General features: G+C 34.2%; 1 protein-coding gene across 1 annotated transcript in view; it reads left to right on the forward strand.

Annotated features, from left to right (window-relative positions):
* The window catches only part of LOC105555622 (dystrophin), a gene marked incomplete at its 3' end in the record, with an annotated part of 1920295 nt that overhangs the window by 850885 nt on the left and 1050570 nt on the right, over positions 1-18840 (forward strand). Inside the window, exons 35-37 of the mRNA XM_012002637.1 lie at positions 14176-14355; positions 14666-14794; positions 16435-16605. Coding sequence (XP_011858027.1) covers positions 14176-14355; positions 14666-14794; positions 16435-16605 — 480 coding nt within the window. The remainder of the gene's footprint in view (positions 1-14175; positions 14356-14665; positions 14795-16434; positions 16606-18840) is intronic.

Here is an 18840-nt window from a genome sequence, read left to right on the forward strand (position 1 = left end):
CTCAGCCTCCTGAGTAGCTGGGACTACAGGCGTCCGCCACCTCGCCCGGCTAGTTTTTTGTATTTTTTAGTGGAGACGAGGTTTCACCATGTTAGCCAGGATGGTCTTGATCTCCTGACCTCGTGATCCGCCCGTCTCGGCCTCCCAAAGTGCTGGGATTACAGGCTTGAGCCACCACGCCCAGCCCAAATTAAATTCATTTAAATGCAGTACATTAAACGTAGTTGCCAGTCGTTCCAAGTATTTGGAATGTGACTGCAGAAAGTTGAATATATAGAGTCAATTTCTTTTTTATTATTTTTTAAAAATTTTAGACAATTTAATTTATATCTGCTGAATTTCTCTCAGTTGCATTGACCTAAGAACATTATTTTTGTATGAAAATATTTGAACATCTAGTTTCAAATATTCAAATACATAAAAATGTCAATTACTCATGAAGTGATTATTTGACCTTTAGTTTATCCAAACAAAGCATAATTTCAAGTACATTGACTATAGCTAAATATTATCAGTTTTATCTTAAAGTATCTGAATTATATTTAATATAAAATTCCAGAAAAATTATTTAGGGTGACTTAAAGAGATACATATGGCACAACTTGACAAGCCTAAGTAAATTGGAAAACTAGGAAAAGGAAAATTATAGTAGATAAATAATAAAGAAAAAAGTGCATAGAAATATATCCACAATGTCTCATGGGTGGTGGAATGGACAGGGAACAATAAAGTCACAAATTGACACCAAGCTTCCTAACAGACAAAACCAAGAGGTAAACATATTTATGAGACCCAAAGTTTCTAAATTATTAAAATAATAATTAAAATAATTTTAACTTTACTAGTAGTATGTTAGCTTTTTGCTAGAACTTAGTGCCAGAAGAAAATAAATGGGAGGATCATAAAGGTGATAACAAGCTGATTAATATTCTTATAATAAACAATAAGAATGTTTGTTTATTTTTTTCTACCAACGTGGCTCCATGCAATAGAAAACTTTAGTGCTAAAGGGCCATTGAGGAAAAGCAATTCTATCAGAGGAAAAAATATTGGAGCAGAAGTCTAAAGTACTCTAGCAATTGTTTTCAGATTCTTAGATTCTCTATTTTATTAATTTTTAGTTTTGTATGGATACATAGTAGGTGTATATATTTACGAATTACATGAGATTTTAATACAGGTATGCAATATGTAATTATCACATCATGTAACCTTTCGTGAATATGCTTTCCTGCAACTGAGCTTTTAAGTAGAATTAGACATCAGAGATTTGAAAGTTATTTTCTCTGAATACAGAAAAAAATGTTTCTGTATCTTTTTCCTGGAAAGAAGCCAGATTGTTTCTAGCTGATAACACATTTGTATACTTGGCCCTATATGTAATTGGAAAGCAGGGTTTCATATTCATGTGTATGTCATAGTACTAGAAGGCTTCAATAGCTAAAAATTTTTGCTAACATAGAGTTTTGTGTTTGAACCAGTCACAGAGAAATTGGCTATTGATCCTTTTCGTGCCAAGCATAATTGAAGAAAGAAAACTCACCATCAACAACTCAAAATATGTTGACTTCTCTAGGAACCTGTATCAATCTCTCAGTGAATAGATTTATTTGAAAACACAGTTGGGCTATTACTTTAGCTATAAAAGCTATTGAAAATAAAGCTCAGTAGTACTCTCTTGATGATGGCAATCAAAAGGTGAAGTGAGAATGTTTTATAGGGGGCATGAAGTATCAAGTACTGAGTGTGATGAAAATTAATGTAGTGGTCAATGATAATACTAAGTCTAAATGTACTAGTTTTTCCTATGATTTGAGAAAACTAGAATTCACTTTTCAAGATCAAAATTACCAAAGGATTTGGGGGTATTGCTCCAGTTGGAGAATCAGAAGTCACCTTAAAAACAATATAGATTTTACTAATCTATAGTAGTATAGATTTCATAAAGTCTTCATGTGACACAAAAGTTTTAGGGTTTTGGTTTTTAATTAACCATGTTATATAATTGAGAAATTTTCCTATCCTAAATTAGAAAAGTATAAGGATATTTAAAGTTCAATTCAGTTTTTCTTACATCACAAAGCTGAGAAAAATGAATCTAACGTTAAAATCAGATAATCAGTCTAGTCTTCCATGGTCTGGTTTATTCTATTCGTGTCACCAATGCTATTTATCAGAAATCCCTGTCATATCAAATCAAGCCCTTCCACAATGATCTAACACTTGAGTTTTTATGAGAAAAAAAAAAATAATTGGATTCTCTATACTCATTTCACCTCCTTACTGTGGCTGTGGGCAGGCCCCAGATGCATTGTCTATAATATAAACTATGTTGGTGACCACCAAAGCAGTCAGGCATTCTTGCTGTTTCTCCATTTCCTACTAGTTTGTGTTATTTAATTAATTTAATAATATTTCATCACCTATCTATGGAGCCATAGTCCATGTGAAAGCAGTTTTCCAGTACCACGGAAATTCTAAATAAGGTCCCATCAGAGCTATCATTTAGGCCTACCATAAAATACATAGAATTAATAAGTCAGCCGCATGCACCTTCAGAGCAGTATTATTAGCATTGAGATGAATTATTCCAACTTGTAGGGAAACCAAATAGATACTGAAAGGAAGAGTTTATTCTTATTTATTTATTTTGAGATAGAGTCTTGCTCTTGTTGCCCAGACTGGAGTGAAATGGCCCGATCTCGGTTCACTGCAACCTCCGCCTCCCAGGTTCAAGCGATTCTCCTGCCCCAGCCTCCTGGGTAGCTCGGATTACAGACACCCGCCACCATGCCCTGCTAATTTTTTGTATTTTCAGAAGAGGCGGGGTTTCACCATTTTGGTCAGGCTGGTCTCAAACTCCTGACCTCAGGTCATCCACCTGCCTCAGCCTCCCAAAGTGCTGGGATTACAGATGTGAGTCACCGCACCTGGCCAGGAGAGTTTCTTATACTGGCCAAAATATCAGTTATGTTCTTTATAAACTGGGCATAGGCTTAGGGGGGCAATTCACCATTTATTTTCTAATGCTGTCCCCTTTAAAAAGGAAGGGGAAGGTTGCTTAAAATGATGAAAGAGGTGTTATAAAAGTCAAGCTTCTTGAGAAATATAGTAAAATTGGAAACACCTTAAATGTTGCAGGGTGATACCATTTACAAAAAGGATAAAATATGTAGAAATATACATTATTAAGTTATATATAATATATAGTAAAAGCAGAAACATGTGTGGGAAGTAATATAAACTGAATACAAAACAAGAGCTATCTCTATGAGGAAAGACAAAAGAATTGAGTGGGATGTGAACAGGACGCTTAAATGATATTTGTAATATTTCATTCCTTAAGATGTGTTATGCATACAGAAGTAATGATTACATCTGGTATACTATGTGTCTAAAATAACATATAAGAACATAAGAAAACATACAAAACCAAATGCTTGGGATTTTTCCTTTTGGAAACCCCACTAGCCAGGTTCTGTCAGAAAAATCTTAGTAATTAAAGAACACCTACTTGATGAGAATTACTGGTTTCAAAAGAGCATACCCACTGTTCATCTGGTTTGGCTAAGCATTGACCAAAGATTCTCCTGATTGAGCAACAGGACAGGAACCTAGCAGATTAATTTCAGCAAGATGAATAAGGAACACTGTTTTCCCAGTTTTTAAACAGGATGTTTCTATGTTTTTTTTGTTTTTTTGGTTTTTTTTACTTTATTGTCTACGTTGAAGCATGATTGACAGATTCTTATCAATGATTCCCGTGTGAAAATAGAGTCAAGGGAATGAATAGCGCAAACTGAGAACTGAGAATTTTCATCAAAGTGGAACCAAAAGTTAGCCTGTGAATGGTCGGTTTGTGTGGCAGCAGTGATGTTCTGCTATCCTTAAGATCACTTCTATTCAGAGAGAATCGTTGTTAGAGAGGACAGATCTGTAAGTCACTGGGTGAGGTAACATCAGAACTGAAGGTCTTCTGAAAATGATCTTATTTCCCTTTTTGTAAACAAGACAAGTGTGCAAAAAGCTCCTGATCCCTTTCTCTGTTTCTCGATTACTTTCTTTTTTAAATTACTTTAGATTCAGGGGTTACATGTGCAGGTTTGTTACATGGGTCTATTGTGTAACAATTCTAAAATTCATATGAAACTAAAAAGGAGCCCGAATAGCCAAAGCAATCCTAAGCCAAAAGAACAAAGTTGAAGGCATTACATTGCCTCACTTCAAAATATACTACAAAACTGTAGTAACCCAACCAGCATAATACTGTTACAGATGAAGGCACATAGATCAATGGAACGAATAGAGAACTCAGAAATAAAGCTGCACACCTACAACCAACTGATTTTTGACGAAGTTGGCAAAAATAAGCAACAGAGAAAGGACACCTTATTCATTAAATGTTGCTGAGATAGCTGACTAGCAATATATAGAGGAATGAACTTGGACCCCTACCTTTCACCATAAATAAAAATTAACTCAAGGAGGATTAAAGTCTTAAATGTAAGTCCTCAAACTACTAAAAATCCTAGAAGAAAACCTAGGAAAAGTTCTTCTGGACACTGGCTTAGGCAAAGAATTTATGACCAAGACCTCAATGACAAATGCAACAAAAACAAAAATTGACAAATGGGACTTGATTAAATTAAAGCTTCTGTACAGAAAAAGAAACAATCAACACAGTAAGCAGATAACTTCCAGAATGGGAGAAAATATTTGCAAACTATGCATCTGACAGAAGAATAATATCCAGAATCTATAAGGAACTTAAACTTGTCAACAAGAAATTAAAAAATAAAAAAACACATTAAAAACAGGACAAAGAATGTGAATAGACACTCCTCAAAAGAAGATATACAAGCGACCAATAAGCATATGAAAAAATCTTCAACATCACTAATCATCAGAGAGATGCCAATTAAACCCTAAATAAGATATTATCTCACACCAGTCAGAATGGCTTTTGTTAAAAAGTCAGAAAATAACAGATGTTGATTGCTTTCATAGGGTGACCATGATTAGATTTCTAATAGTCATTCACTCTCCTAAGGATTTCAAAGTCATGTGGGTCCAGGATCCTTAATATGAGGATTAATGTTACCATGGAAACCATGAAAAGAGCTGAGCTAGTAGGAGCCATATCAATTCTAGCCAACTTCTTGAGCTTCCTAATAGAGAACAACGCCTAAGAAACTCACCAAGAGGAAGGTAAATTAATTAGAGTCAGATAAATGAGAGCAGAGATGGGCGAACTATAATTGGTAGGCCTAATCCATTCAAGACACATAAAAATTATTAAAAAGGCAAATGTCAGTGCCTATACATAAGACTTTATTGAGGTGTATCAATTTATATTTGGTTATTTTTTCTGGCTGCTTTTGTGCTACAACAGCAGAGTTGAATAATTGTGACAGAGACTACATGGCTCACAAAGCCTAGAACAACTACTGTGTGACCATTTACAGAACATATTCAAACTCCTGAACTAGAGGAAAGCTAATATAGAAGCAGTGCCCTGTTTGACCCTAGAATTTTGCCATGTCTTCTTGAATGAGCATCAGAGGTTTGGCATTTCTAGGATCCTTTTGATAGGCCAGGGGCATTGTAGAATTGGTCTTTGCTAAATAGAATGATTCATGTAAGTTTTCTTCCTGCTCAAAATTCAATAGTCACACATTCCAAACCATAGATACTAGAATGCATAGCCCTTCTAAAAGATAGTGGGTGGTGCATGACACAATTTAAGATGTTTAAAGATACCATCTACTTGAAGGGATTTATGAATTCAAGAATATCTTAGGTATTCTAATTCTTAGTGAGCCCACAGAGAAAGAATGGGAGAACTTCCAGAAGTAGCTAGGATGTGGTCAGGGTTGATTAACTGAAGGGACAGCTGCAAGTAAGAAAACTGTCCTGTCTGCCCTTACTCTATGACCACGCTTCCAAATTATAGTTATATAAAAAAAAAGAATAAATTTTAAAAGTATACCAAATTGTTTAAAAGGTAAAGAATTTTTTAAAAATTAAAATGACAGGAGGAAAACCATTTGAGAATATTAACAAATGAAATAAAAGATTGATGATGAAAACTGAAAATTTAAACTATTAATGCTAATTGGAACTTCCCACAGCCACATAGCCCTTTCACTGTATTTTTAAATTCAATCTTCTTCAATCAGAGTAGTATTAAAGAGGGTAAAATTAATGTTAAGATTTTAAAAATATGAATCACTCCTAGCTAGCTGCATGGTCCAGACAACAACAGTGCCACGAGGCAGCCATCACAGTGACATTTATCACCCCATAAATGTTTAGATACTTTTCCTTTTCTGTTAATGGAATTTTCTAGGCTGAGGTGAGAAACACTGATAGCTGTAGAATAGAGATGATGGAAGGAAATGGCAAGGCAATCTACAGGAGATTACTACCACCTGAAGAGTTTGAATATCGGAACTGCACAAGTTCCTTGAGCTGTCATGATACCCCCTACTCTCTTGGACTGTTATGTAGGCAATAATATTTCATTCAGCAAAAGGACAGGGAAAAACGTCTATTTTGCTCACTGGTATTTCCCATATACATAAGATATTGCCTGACACATAGGACTTACTTATGAAATACCTATTTAAACATGACCTGCAAATTAACGGTTGAAAATTATAATGACAAATCAGTTCTTAAGAGAAAAAGTGCTGATGTGAATCTAAAATTTTACAAGTTTTAGAACAAAAATAATCACGTGATCAAATGTTTCAGTTTTATAGATGGAAAAATACAAGTCCTGGTACATAGCAGAACTGTAACTGGAATCCAATACTATGTCTGATTTCAACAATTTTTTCCACTATACCAGACTATCATAAGAAATCTTATTTTCTAGTAATTTTAAAGTAATCTAAGCTTAAAGCAACAAAAAAGCTACTCATTTACAGTAAGAATGAAACAAACCATGGCTAAATTTCAAGAGCAGACAATGTAAGTCCTCATTAAAATAATAAAATGAAAACCTGTGTATCTATCACTGATTACAGTCTGTAGTCTGTCCCCACTGGTGTGTTTTTTAGATTTCATATATTGTTTGTTAATATCTTAAAATCACTCTGATTAGTTGAGTGTAAGTAAATCAATCTGAATATCTCATTACTGGCCAATATCGTTTAGCATATGAATTGAGCATGAAAATATAACCACAGGAAAGTAAATATGTATGTGATTAATTGGGGGTTTACTTCCCTGATGATCATCACGTTTGGGAAATACAAGCTTTGACAAAGTCTAATCTATATGATTTTCTGATTTAATCACTAACATTATTTCTAATATTGTTTTAATCATCAAAAATTCCAACTCAGTTAAATAATTTAGTTCCATTAAACCTCTAAATATCCATGGTGCCATCTAAAATTTCAACTGGTAGAATAAGATTTTCTGGAAAAAAAATTTGGTCCTATAGTATGTTCATCCTACCGCCTGTTTTATTAACAGTAGTCTTAGTATGCCAAGAGTTGCCTGAGAGGAACACACACAGACACACACACACGCACGCACACAAAAATGGTATTAATAAATTTAACTCAAGGTGTTAAATGAAGAATAACCTATGTCTAAATAGCCACTTGTTTAACAAGTTACTGTGTTTTTCACATTTATTTTGGAAACAAAGTTTGATAATATTTAACATCAGGAAGAACAATTACTAGTTCCTCAATTATCCTTTCGCTTTCAGTTTACTTTTAGAATTTAATGACTGTCACTCAATAAAAACTTATAATGCATCTTCCTGTTTGCCTGTGGTTTTCAACGTTGGTTGCACATCAAAATCACCCGAGAAACTTGAAAAGTATACCAATGTTTAGGGCCCACTTCCAGAGATTCTGATTGAATTGGTCTAACTGTAACCAGCTCTCTCATTCAGCGAGAAACTTGAAAAGTATACCAATGTTTAGGGCCCACTTCCAGAGATTCTGATTGAATTGGTCTAACTGTAACCAGCTCTCTCATTCAGCAAAGTTGAGAATCACTAGATAATGTGATACAAGATCCACGAATTTCAAGTTGTCTGATGAGAACTGAATTCAGCTCAGTCAACCATGTCTTGTATATATATTTTTTAAACAGTCAGCTTTCAGAGTTTAAAGAGATCTGGTTTCTGGTCCTAGATTATCTGGATAACTGCCTCAACTCGTCACTCCTCTTAGCTATAAAAATATAAGAACTATTACTTACCCTAAAGTTTGTTATACTCTCATTCCCATGAAAAATTACATATCTTCTTTTTTAAAAGCAAGCACAGTAATTTATCTGTGAAGTGAAATAACACTAGCAGATCATTAACTTAGTGCAATGAATACATCAAGCAGCTGTTACTTAGAAAATAGAACATCTGTTAAATGCCATTGGAGTCACTATTCACTGTCATTATAGTTAGAGCTGTTATTTCTGTTCTGTTCATTCTGCTTTCATGAAATTCTTCTTTAATAATACATTATTATTAAAAAGTCAATACATATTGCTATAGAATCCACTATTTAATGTTTTATGTTCTTTTTGAATTTATCATTGTATTATTCTGTCATATTAGCCTAACAGTAAAATATGTCCTAAACCTCTGGCCTTGATAGAGTCATGTTGGGGGCTGAAAAAGCAATTAGCATCTCATTTCCTCATGTTTAAGACATGGTAGATTGTGTGATGCACCATTGATATGATTACAGCTGCTGAGAATTAAAAAAAAAAACAAACCCCAAAAAACAAAAAAACAAAACAAAACAAAAAAAACCACTACCACTTTCAAGGTAAACCTAAATTGTATGTTACATCTCAATTTCCGAATCCTTAAAATGTGACAAATGCACATCTTAGAACTGCAGTAATATGGCAATGTATTCCTTTTCTTTCCATGAATATGTTACGTAACTAAAAGGTAAAAGAACTCTCTCCGGTTCCCTGTGATCAGAAATGGTATAATATTTGCAAATACTAAGTGTAGAACTCACTTGGGTAAGGGGACCTCTCAAGATGCCTTTTATGGATGTTTTAGTCAGTCTTTTATTCATATTACAGGGAACATGCGTAAGAGAAAGGAATAGCTAAAATAAGCCCAAATTTAATTGAGTCCTAGTAAAGGGAGGAATCTACAAGGAAATGATGTTAAGGTACATAGTTAAATAAATGTGGTGCTGATTGAAGATAGGTTCTAGAGAACAAGACACTCTTAAGATAATAAAATTTGTTTAAAAAGAGGGAGTAGGCTGGGCACAGTGGCTCACGCCTGTAATCCCAGCACTTTGGGAGGCCAAGACGGGCGGATCACGGGGTCAGGAGATCGAGACCATACTGGTTAACACCATGAAACCCCATCTCTACTAAAAATACAAAAAAATTAGCCAGGCGTGGTGGCGGGTGCCTGTAGTCCCAGCTACTTGGGAGCCTAAGGCAGGAGAATGAAGTGAACCTGGGAGGCGGAGCTTACAGTGAGCCGAGATTGTGCCACTGCACTCCAGCCTGGGCGACAGTGCGAGACTCCGTCTCAAAATAAATAAATAAAATGAAATTAAATAAATAAATAATAAATAAATAAATAAATAAATAAATAAATAAATGGTGAAAATAACAGGAGATCAGACAGAGAAGTTATCTTAAGAATATAAGTCCCTGAGAAATTCCAAGAAAATTTGTGGAAGGTATTGGAAAACTTGTTAAAATGTGAAATGGGTGGAGGAGAGAATGGAGGTTAAATGAGCTACATTTGTTTACCCTGAAGGAAAATATTTGTAAAGGTGTTCCTATGGGACCAGATAATTGTTCCAATAATTTTTACTGTTCTACCATTAAATAAAAATGATGAAAAATGCTGATGGTATAATCAGCAGAGACCAATGGAGGTGGTTTTTTCATCTTGCTACTGTATCAGTGAAGTGAGTTGATAGCTGAACCCTGAACCTAACATGCCATTTTAAATTTCTACAAGCAATTAAACTTGTGGATATGGGGAATGAATCAGAATGCATTCTTCATCCTTCCCATCAACATGGGGTATGACTTCACTGGAATAAATTAACTCATTATACTCATTCTTTTATAATAGGGAAATTAGAGTAGCATTTACAAATTATTATGGCTAAGAAGTAGACAGCAAATTTGTTTGAAATCATGGAAGTTAGTGCTTAGTATTTGGACTATTAATACTGGAGTTATCAAATGTTACAAAGTAACATATGGAAAATAAATAATATGTTAGACATTGTGGCAATTTATAGTTTAATTGGACTTTACTTATGTCAGACATTTTCCCCTTTATCATAAAAACCCTTAGTGCCAAGTATATAGTTTGCCTTCAACTTCTCTTGAGTCTCCTGAAGGTGGACTTACAATCATGTCATAGGTCAAATTAAAACTGAATATACACAGTCTTACTTTTTCTTCAGCCTTAAAATCGATCCTAGCAGCTATCACATTACTACATGATTGAAAAACCTTAAGTGTCTGAGTTACGATTTAGTGAATTTAGTCATTGAATTTGAACTTGCTGCTTCAGAAGAGTAGATCTTCCAGAACCCTCTCTACCTCTCACCTCACAAGGCAGAAGAAGGCATGTATGCTGAGAATTGGATGCTTTTGAAAAGGAGGAAATGCCATATATGTTCAGCTGTTTTTTTTCCATCTCGCCAACCCTATAAATAAGTAGCTCCCTTTGAGAGGAACGAGTACAGGTATAAAGGGAATGGCCAAGGCAGTAGCTCTAGGTTGGTTCTCCATACATCTGAAGATGCAGACATTCTTCTGTTATGGGAAACTAGTAGAGCCAGAGAAAATGGTTCCTCAGCAACCTCATCAAATGTATTCTTTTTTAGTTTACAATAAGGATTCCCTGTTCCTCTATGGCAGTCTTTTATTCCAACTTTCATACCTTCTCATTGCTTCATACTTTGTCTTTAGTCAATCCAAACCATTCCATGCTTTATGGCACACTTCACCTTCAAGTGTCACCTCTCCCTTGTAGTCATTCATGCTTGTTCCAGCCATGGCTCATCTGTTTCCAAAAAATGTGATTTTTTTCTAGTATGATATCAAATTGTTTTATTACATTTAAGTTTTCCTCTGCAGCTACACTGTAGGCATGATTAGAGTGAGGTTTGCAAAGATTACCTCCTTCCTCATCTCTGGCAGTGAATAGCACAGTACAGACTAGATATTAGGCACCTGATATACATTGGTCAATTACTATTTGAGATCTTCAGAAAGCAAGTTCAGCATAGTATTTAAAGGCTAAGTCTTATTTAAGTCTTATTTCTTAAGTCGTACCTTGGATTAAAAACACATTTAAGGGGAAAAATTTCAAACCTACTAAATTAACACAGTATTTTTTCCTAACCCAAAACAGCACTCATACAAATGATTGAATACTGGTTTATTGTTGAATAGCATACATAAAGGTTTAACTCTAGGTCTCTCTCATTTTTTTTTTTTTTTTTTTTTTTTTTTACAGAGTATAAATTTTCCTATGAATCACTTTTGACCATTAGCATTTATAAACCACCATCATATCACTGCTTTTTTCAAATACAAGTTCATCATGGTGATAACTTGAACATCTTTTAGTCTTAATTTATAATTTTGTGGAAGACACTATTAATTAGTCCACTTTTCCTATTTTGCTCCTATCAAGTGAACATCACTGGACATTATTTAAATTAACTGGAATAATTTGGCCAGATGTTGATGCATAATAGTTTTTGTGAGCCAGGAACTACCTGCAACATTATCCCCTAAGTTCAAAACTTTTCTGATCTCTTCTGAGTTTTGGAAAATTCCATTGCCTTTAATTGCATTGCTTGTCATGGAAGAAACAAAAATCTACGTACACAATAACTTTTTACATTGATGCTAAAATATAGTGTCATCTTTATGAAGGCATATTAAGAGATAATAATCCAAATACAAATTAAGCTTCAACTTTGTGAAGTGTTACCTTTGTGAATAAATTAACTGCAGTGACATGCCACTAGACTGGAATATAGTAAGTAGATAATTCTCACTTACATATATGTCCATCTCTTTGACAAACTCATACTTGAATATAAGTTTCTGAAGGACGGGGACTTCTTTACCATTTTATCCCACAGTGCCTAGTAACAATGGCTAACATCTATGGTTATAGAGGTTGTATACTACAAAATGGGTGAAGACAAAGTATTAAAAGGGATAAAATGTAGTCTGTGTCTACTCTAAAGTCAAGCTCTAAAGAGGCTGTGTCTACCCAAATGAGATACTTCTAATAATCTACCAAAATATGTTGAGGAGAATTACATATGATTGTGCAACAGTAGTAACTGGCATATAATAGGAGCTCAGGCAACACTTATGATTGATAAATGAAGAAATTGCTTATATGAATGGCTAAGTTCACCCATGTGCAACAAATAGCACCTACATATGAAGAACCCCATGCATGATAGCTGTCATGTTCATTTGGCATTAAGTACCTTAATTTCAGGCATATTTATATTGAAAAAAAATGCAACATAAAACAGTATCTTAGAATTGAAAAACAGTGATTCTGTCTTGCATAAAAATTTTTGTATTGTTTCCTCATTTATTTCCCCTGTTTATCTGATGCCAAAGGCAAAACCAAAACAAAAAGCATGAGAAGTGATTTTGAGTGCACCAGGACCTGATGGTGTGGCAGAAAGACAGCCACGGGACTACTTTGGTATATTATAAAGACAGAAAAGACATGTTGAGAGCGACTCTGTGAGACTAGCCTATACCTAGTTTCTTAATCTCATACTGTAATTTTTTTTTTAAGAAATTAGATATGGGCTCGCCTTACAGAGTTGCTCCTTGTGTGTTTATTAACTGATTATTTGTAGCTGGGCTTCCTCCACTTTCCTGTTATTGCTGTTTCTCAATGATTTTGTTTTGCTTTGGCTTTCTGTGATCAAGACATCAGCTCCACTCGCAAATAGCTTTTCAACTTGAGTGCCAATCACAGTCTCTTCTGTTAACCTTATTGAGAAAGGAGAAAGGGTCTATTGGGCTCTGGCTCAGCTCTCTGTGAATGTCCAACAGCTGACTAACTAGACAGGCGGGGAAGGAATCAGGCACAGACACAGTGGAATGCAGAGTGGCCACGTTGTCTGTCAGCCATGCTATGTACCAGGAAATGGGTTTTATGCAGAGCAGGTAGTAAACATTTGTACTAAGATCACTTTTTCCATCAATACTCTATATATTTTTTCATGTTAAATGTGTTTGTTTTCATGTTGTATAAATCACCTCTTAGGAAATAGTGGTATTCTCTTAGGAGATTTTAGTATAGGGCATGTGGATAGAATTAAGGTCTGTGAACTTGGGTTGGAGGAAAACTACATCTTTATTTTTATTCACCTAAAACCAAAAGTAATCGTTTTTTCAATTAAAGATGTGAGCAACAAACTCCAGCAATAGAAATATCCATGACTTTGTCACTAATAGAAATGACAGACACTTTTATAACATGTTCCAGACATTGTATATACTTAAAAATACCAGTTATGTTCATCATCACTACATTGAAATTATCCTAAAGACCTGATGCTAGATCTTGTTAATTAACATATTAGGAAATAAAACATGTATTACTACATCACAAATATTTTAAAAATGTTTTGCATATTGTATTTCAGTATAATTGTTTGCATTTAAAATCCTGTGCATTTTGTTTTATGCTTTTAAAAGCATTATTTTGAAAAAGGGTTTTTAAGCTTCAACAGATGCCAAAGAGATCCATGGCACTAAAAGCCTAAAAAATCCCTGCTGCAGAAATACAGTAGCATCATACTGCAGAATTTTCTAAAGGCAGTTTCTTATTTATGGATGGGTTTTCAAATGTCTGCCTTTAGCCACTACATGAACAAATTAAGTAAATATAAGTATACTTAGTTGAACAATATGTTTATTAAATATGTATGATGAAAAATAAGACATGAATTATGCTTAGGTACATATATATGTTCATAGTTACCCAATAATGAAGCTGCAATATATATGGTATGGTTTTCATGATTCATTAATACATAGTTATAGGTTTAAAACCTTGCAAAATCATAGTAACCGTAGAGAAAGCCATTTCATAAGCATTAAATCTTAAAACTGCAATATATTACTTGAAGGTCAATGCTATCCTTTTCACAGGCTACTCAAAAAGAGATTGAGAAACAGAAGGTGCACCTGAAGAGTATCACAGAGGTAGGAGAGGCCTTGAAAACAGTTTTGGGCAAGAAGGAGACATTGGTGGAAGATAAACTCAGTCTTCTGAATAGTAACTGGATAGCTGTCACCTCAAGAGCAGAAGAGTGGTTAAATCTTTTGTTGGTAAGAGAAAAGGCTAGAAGCTTTTACACCCTTCTCTGTCACGAGAAAAAGATATATAAGTGACCAGTAATAATTTTGTGTTTGAAAATTTCTCAAGTCCACGTATATGCTGGCTCTTAATTCAATATCTATAACAAATATTTTAATATATTTTTATTTATATTCCAGCAATATTCTATATAAAAATACCACTTAAAACTAATCTGAATGAAACTGTATTGTTGTCTTTTAAAAATTTTAGAACATAGGAAAAATTCTTTAAGAATATTGTCTAACCTATAATGCCATGGTATATCTCTGTACAATTAAGGAATACCAGAAACACATGGAAACTTTTGACCAGAATGTGGACCACATCACAAAGTGGATCATTCAGGCTGACACACTTTTGGATGAATCAGAGAAAAAGAAATCCCAGCAAAAAGAAGACGTGCTTAAGGTAGCAAATAAAATATGAAAAGTAACGTTCAAATTGTACAATTACTTCAATCATGTTTGTCCTAAAAGATACTAAGGACGTCTTAATAAGAGTAAAACAATCCTTTCTTCCTTCTTTTATCTTTCCGTTTTTCCTTTCTTCCCCCTTTGAATGGAAATTAATGATTTTGAAGAGTTTTGTAATCTGGATATCTGTTCATATCCATCACTCAGTTAATTATACCCAATGTGAACTCTGTTCAGAAAGAGATTCCAAGATTTATTTTGAAATCATATTGCAAATTTCTGCCTATGTCAATGGTGGTACTACATTCTTGTGTCTAACACAAAGAACAATCTGACACCATCATTCATTCAGCCCATCTGAATCAACACCTGAAATCCAATCAGCTGTTTTGTTTGTTTGTTTGTTTGTTTTTGCCTGAGCCATATCCAAATCTTGGTAATTAGTCTTAATGTTGGGCTTATGTAAAACTGAGGTTTTCATTTTTAACTACATGTAAACAAGGCTTTGGGTTCTTTGTTTTAGTATCAAAACTGATTGTTAGGAAGCCCTGTCTTCTTTTTCAAGGGCAACTTAATCATCTTTTGTTTAAAAAATGATTCTGATATAAGGGTAGGAGAGGTATAATATGTATATATACCTTATTGATACTACATTGTTTCTATTTGATGATGTCTCCTTTCTCAGTTAAATAGGTAGAGTTGAATTTTAACAGCTCTCTTTTAAATACATTTTTGTATTTTGTTTTGCTGAAATGTTTGATAAATTTATTGATTAGTTGTTTACTGTTTAAAGAAAACTCAAAAAATATGTTTCTTTCTATGCAGTTCATTTTTATGCCTCTGATATTTTCATATTTTCCACAGATTACAATATATTTTAATGAAAAACTATAAATGCATTCCAGGTTATCCCCAAAACACATTTATGCTATTGTGTGAAGCTTATTTTGATGTGGATCTGTATTGTGCTCTTCATTGTCCCTTGATATATAGTCAGAGATGTCATCTTATGGTGAAATTCCTTCAAAGCTTTTTGAATAATAGGGTCTGAGTTATTTAACTTACAATGTCTGTGACCCGGCAGGTCAGGAAGAACATTCCTCAGTACCTCTGTATGTGACACAAAATTTGTATGTGTTAGAAAATCACTTTTTTTCTTATGACACTCAATGTAATAAACAAAGAGGAACCTGAAAGTACCAGGAAGGAATAGAAAAGTGTTCTTCAGCTACCTGCCCTCCTGAGCACATACTTAGTTTATTCCACAACTATTAAATTCAGTAACGATATAATAAAATAAGACTAAATAGAATACATTATGATAGTTGCAAAACATAAGAAAACATCCCTGTCCTTCCTCAGACTAAATAAACATTTTAAATAGACATGCATCAAACTTAAGGACAGTGATCTATTTTTCTGAAATCACATGTATTTTCATTTTACTCCTGTTTTATGGCAATCGTGGTTTTATCTCCCTTTCTATTTTCTGCATGTGCTTGCTCTCATTTTCTTACTTTCTCTCTCTCTCTTTCTCACTCTCTCTGGCTCACTCGCTCTGTTTCGCTCTCTATTTCTATCTTGACTTTCATTAATTACTAACTTCAAGTCCTATCTCTTGCTCACGGAATATAGCGTTTAAAGGCAGAACTGAATGACATACGCCCAAAGGTGGACTCTACACGTGACCAAGCAGCAAACTTGATGGCAAACCGCGGTGACCACTGCAGGAAATTAGTAGAGCCCCAAATCTCAGAGCTCAACCATCGATTTGCAGCCATTTCCCACAGAATTAAGACTGGAAAGGTAGGAAGATCTACTCCAAGGTGGAAACTAGTGCTAAATGATCTCTTGCGAAGGTTGTGCAGTACTCTCAAAGGGGCGAGTAGACCCCATAGCAAGGTTTTCAAAAGGAAAGTGAAGGCCAAAATGTATTTAAGGAAATTTTACCACTGACTATAATGGGAGATAAAACCGTCTCTCTCTCTCTCTCTCTCTCTCTCTCTCTCTCTCTCTCTCTCTCTCTGTCTCTCTGTCTCTCTGTCTGTCTCTCTCTCTTTCATGTTTTTCTGCCACAGAGATTCTAGAACTGCATTCTACACTGCAGTTTACATACGTACTTTCAGGGTCACCTACAGAAAAAAGCAACAAATAGCATGCTGAAGGCCAAAACAATAAATAAATAAAACCAAAAGCACACAAGTCATCCATCAAAAGAAAGCCCTACTGATAAATTTTTCCAAAAGCACTACTGATACAATATTGCTTGCATGTCATGTGGATCAAACATCCAAAATGAGGCCTTGTATATCTTCTGCATGATCTAGGGTGTTTGTACCTCTTTACTGATTGCGCAAGTGTGTATATTTAACTTGCCTTTGCTAGTTGCAGACACTGTGACAAAATTCATAAGGCTATAATGAAATGATCAAGCCATGAAAACAAATCACTGCAAAGCTTATATATCCTAATTTTTGTAATTTTATATGCCTATTTATATACTGTTTAAGAAGAACCAGGGGATATGGAACTTTTGCATGATAGACTTTATATTTGTATGATTTGATGAAGACAAAGTCTTATTTAGTAAGTAGTTTGCCAAAATGTATAAATATAGTGTTAAAGAATTTCAACTCTGGGAAGATTTGAAATGCAAGTAATTACCTAGAAATTTATGTACTGTAGTTTGATATATTTTTAATATATGTGATATGCTTTCAAATATAAAAAGTTATACAATCAATATATGTATTTAGGTGTATAGATAATTGTTAGAAATAATCTGAGATGAGAAAACATTGGAGTATTTATGAGAAAATATGATGTAATATGTCAGGTAAGTGTTGACTCCTGGAAAAATAGAAGAACATGTTCAAAAAATATTTTGATAGATATAAGCAACCAGTAATAGCATGGTTTCACAATTGCTACACTTTCTAAAGCATTACAGTGTATCATCATGTTATATGATAGTACATATTTAAAGCAGTTTTCAAAATAAATGAAATGTGATATGGTAAATTCTAAGTAGTTTAATTTATGTGCATGAGACACAGTTACCCTTCAAAATTCACCTTCCCAAACTAAAAAGTTGTTAGTTTACCTTAATTCATTGCAAATTATTTTTAATAGTTAACTACTTAGTTCTCTTGCACTCTCTCTCTCTCTCCATACACAGAGACCTTATATAGTTGACTTTTAAAAGGCTATATTCTCTGCATATGGAGATAGACAGCACGAGAGAACTAAGTAGTTAACTGTCACAAATATATATATTTCAGTCAGTCATTATCACTTGCAAAAAAATGTGACAGGCTCTTAAAATTTATCAGAGTATAGTTTTGAAAGAATTTACTGTTACAAAGACAATTGTTTTTTATTTCTGAAGATATCAGTGGCTTATGTAATAACTAAATGATCAATTGAGCTTTATTTCAATCATTAAAAAATGATACTACTTCATTACTAAGATGTAGACACACACATGCACATTTTAATAAATCACTAAGCTATAGAATATTTAAGAGAAAACAAGGTATTATCTTTGGATAAATTGTGTTACAAGATTGTGATTCACAGATATTAAAAAATGGGTAGCATTTGCTCTCCACCACAGACGTGACCCAGCCAATACAAGTTTGTGACCAAGACAAGTTTGTGAGTTTTCATTTCACATTCTGCATGAATTTGTAAGTATACTTCTGGAAATCATGCATAAAGTGAGCCACTCGATATACTTATTTCATTTTCCCTACTAGCACAAGGCATAAGAAATTTCAAATGAATATCCATTATTATTATTATTATTATTATTATTATTATTATTTGAGGTGGAGACTCTCTCTGTTGCCCAGGCTGGAGTGCAGTGGCATAACCTCAGCTCACTGCAACCTCCGCCTTCTGGGATCAAATGATTCTCCTGCCTCAGCCTCCCAAGTAGCTGGGATTACAGGCAGGCGCCACGACACCCAGGTAATTTTTGTAGTTTTAGTAGAGACGGGGTTTCACCATGTTGGCCAGGCTGATCTCAAACTCCTGACC

This window comes from Mandrillus leucophaeus, unplaced genomic scaffold (genome assembly GCF_000951045.1).
Source record: "Mandrillus leucophaeus isolate KB7577 unplaced genomic scaffold, Mleu.le_1.0 Scaffold692, whole genome shotgun sequence".
NCBI classification, from domain to species: Eukaryota; Metazoa; Chordata; class Mammalia; order Primates; family Cercopithecidae; genus Mandrillus; species Mandrillus leucophaeus.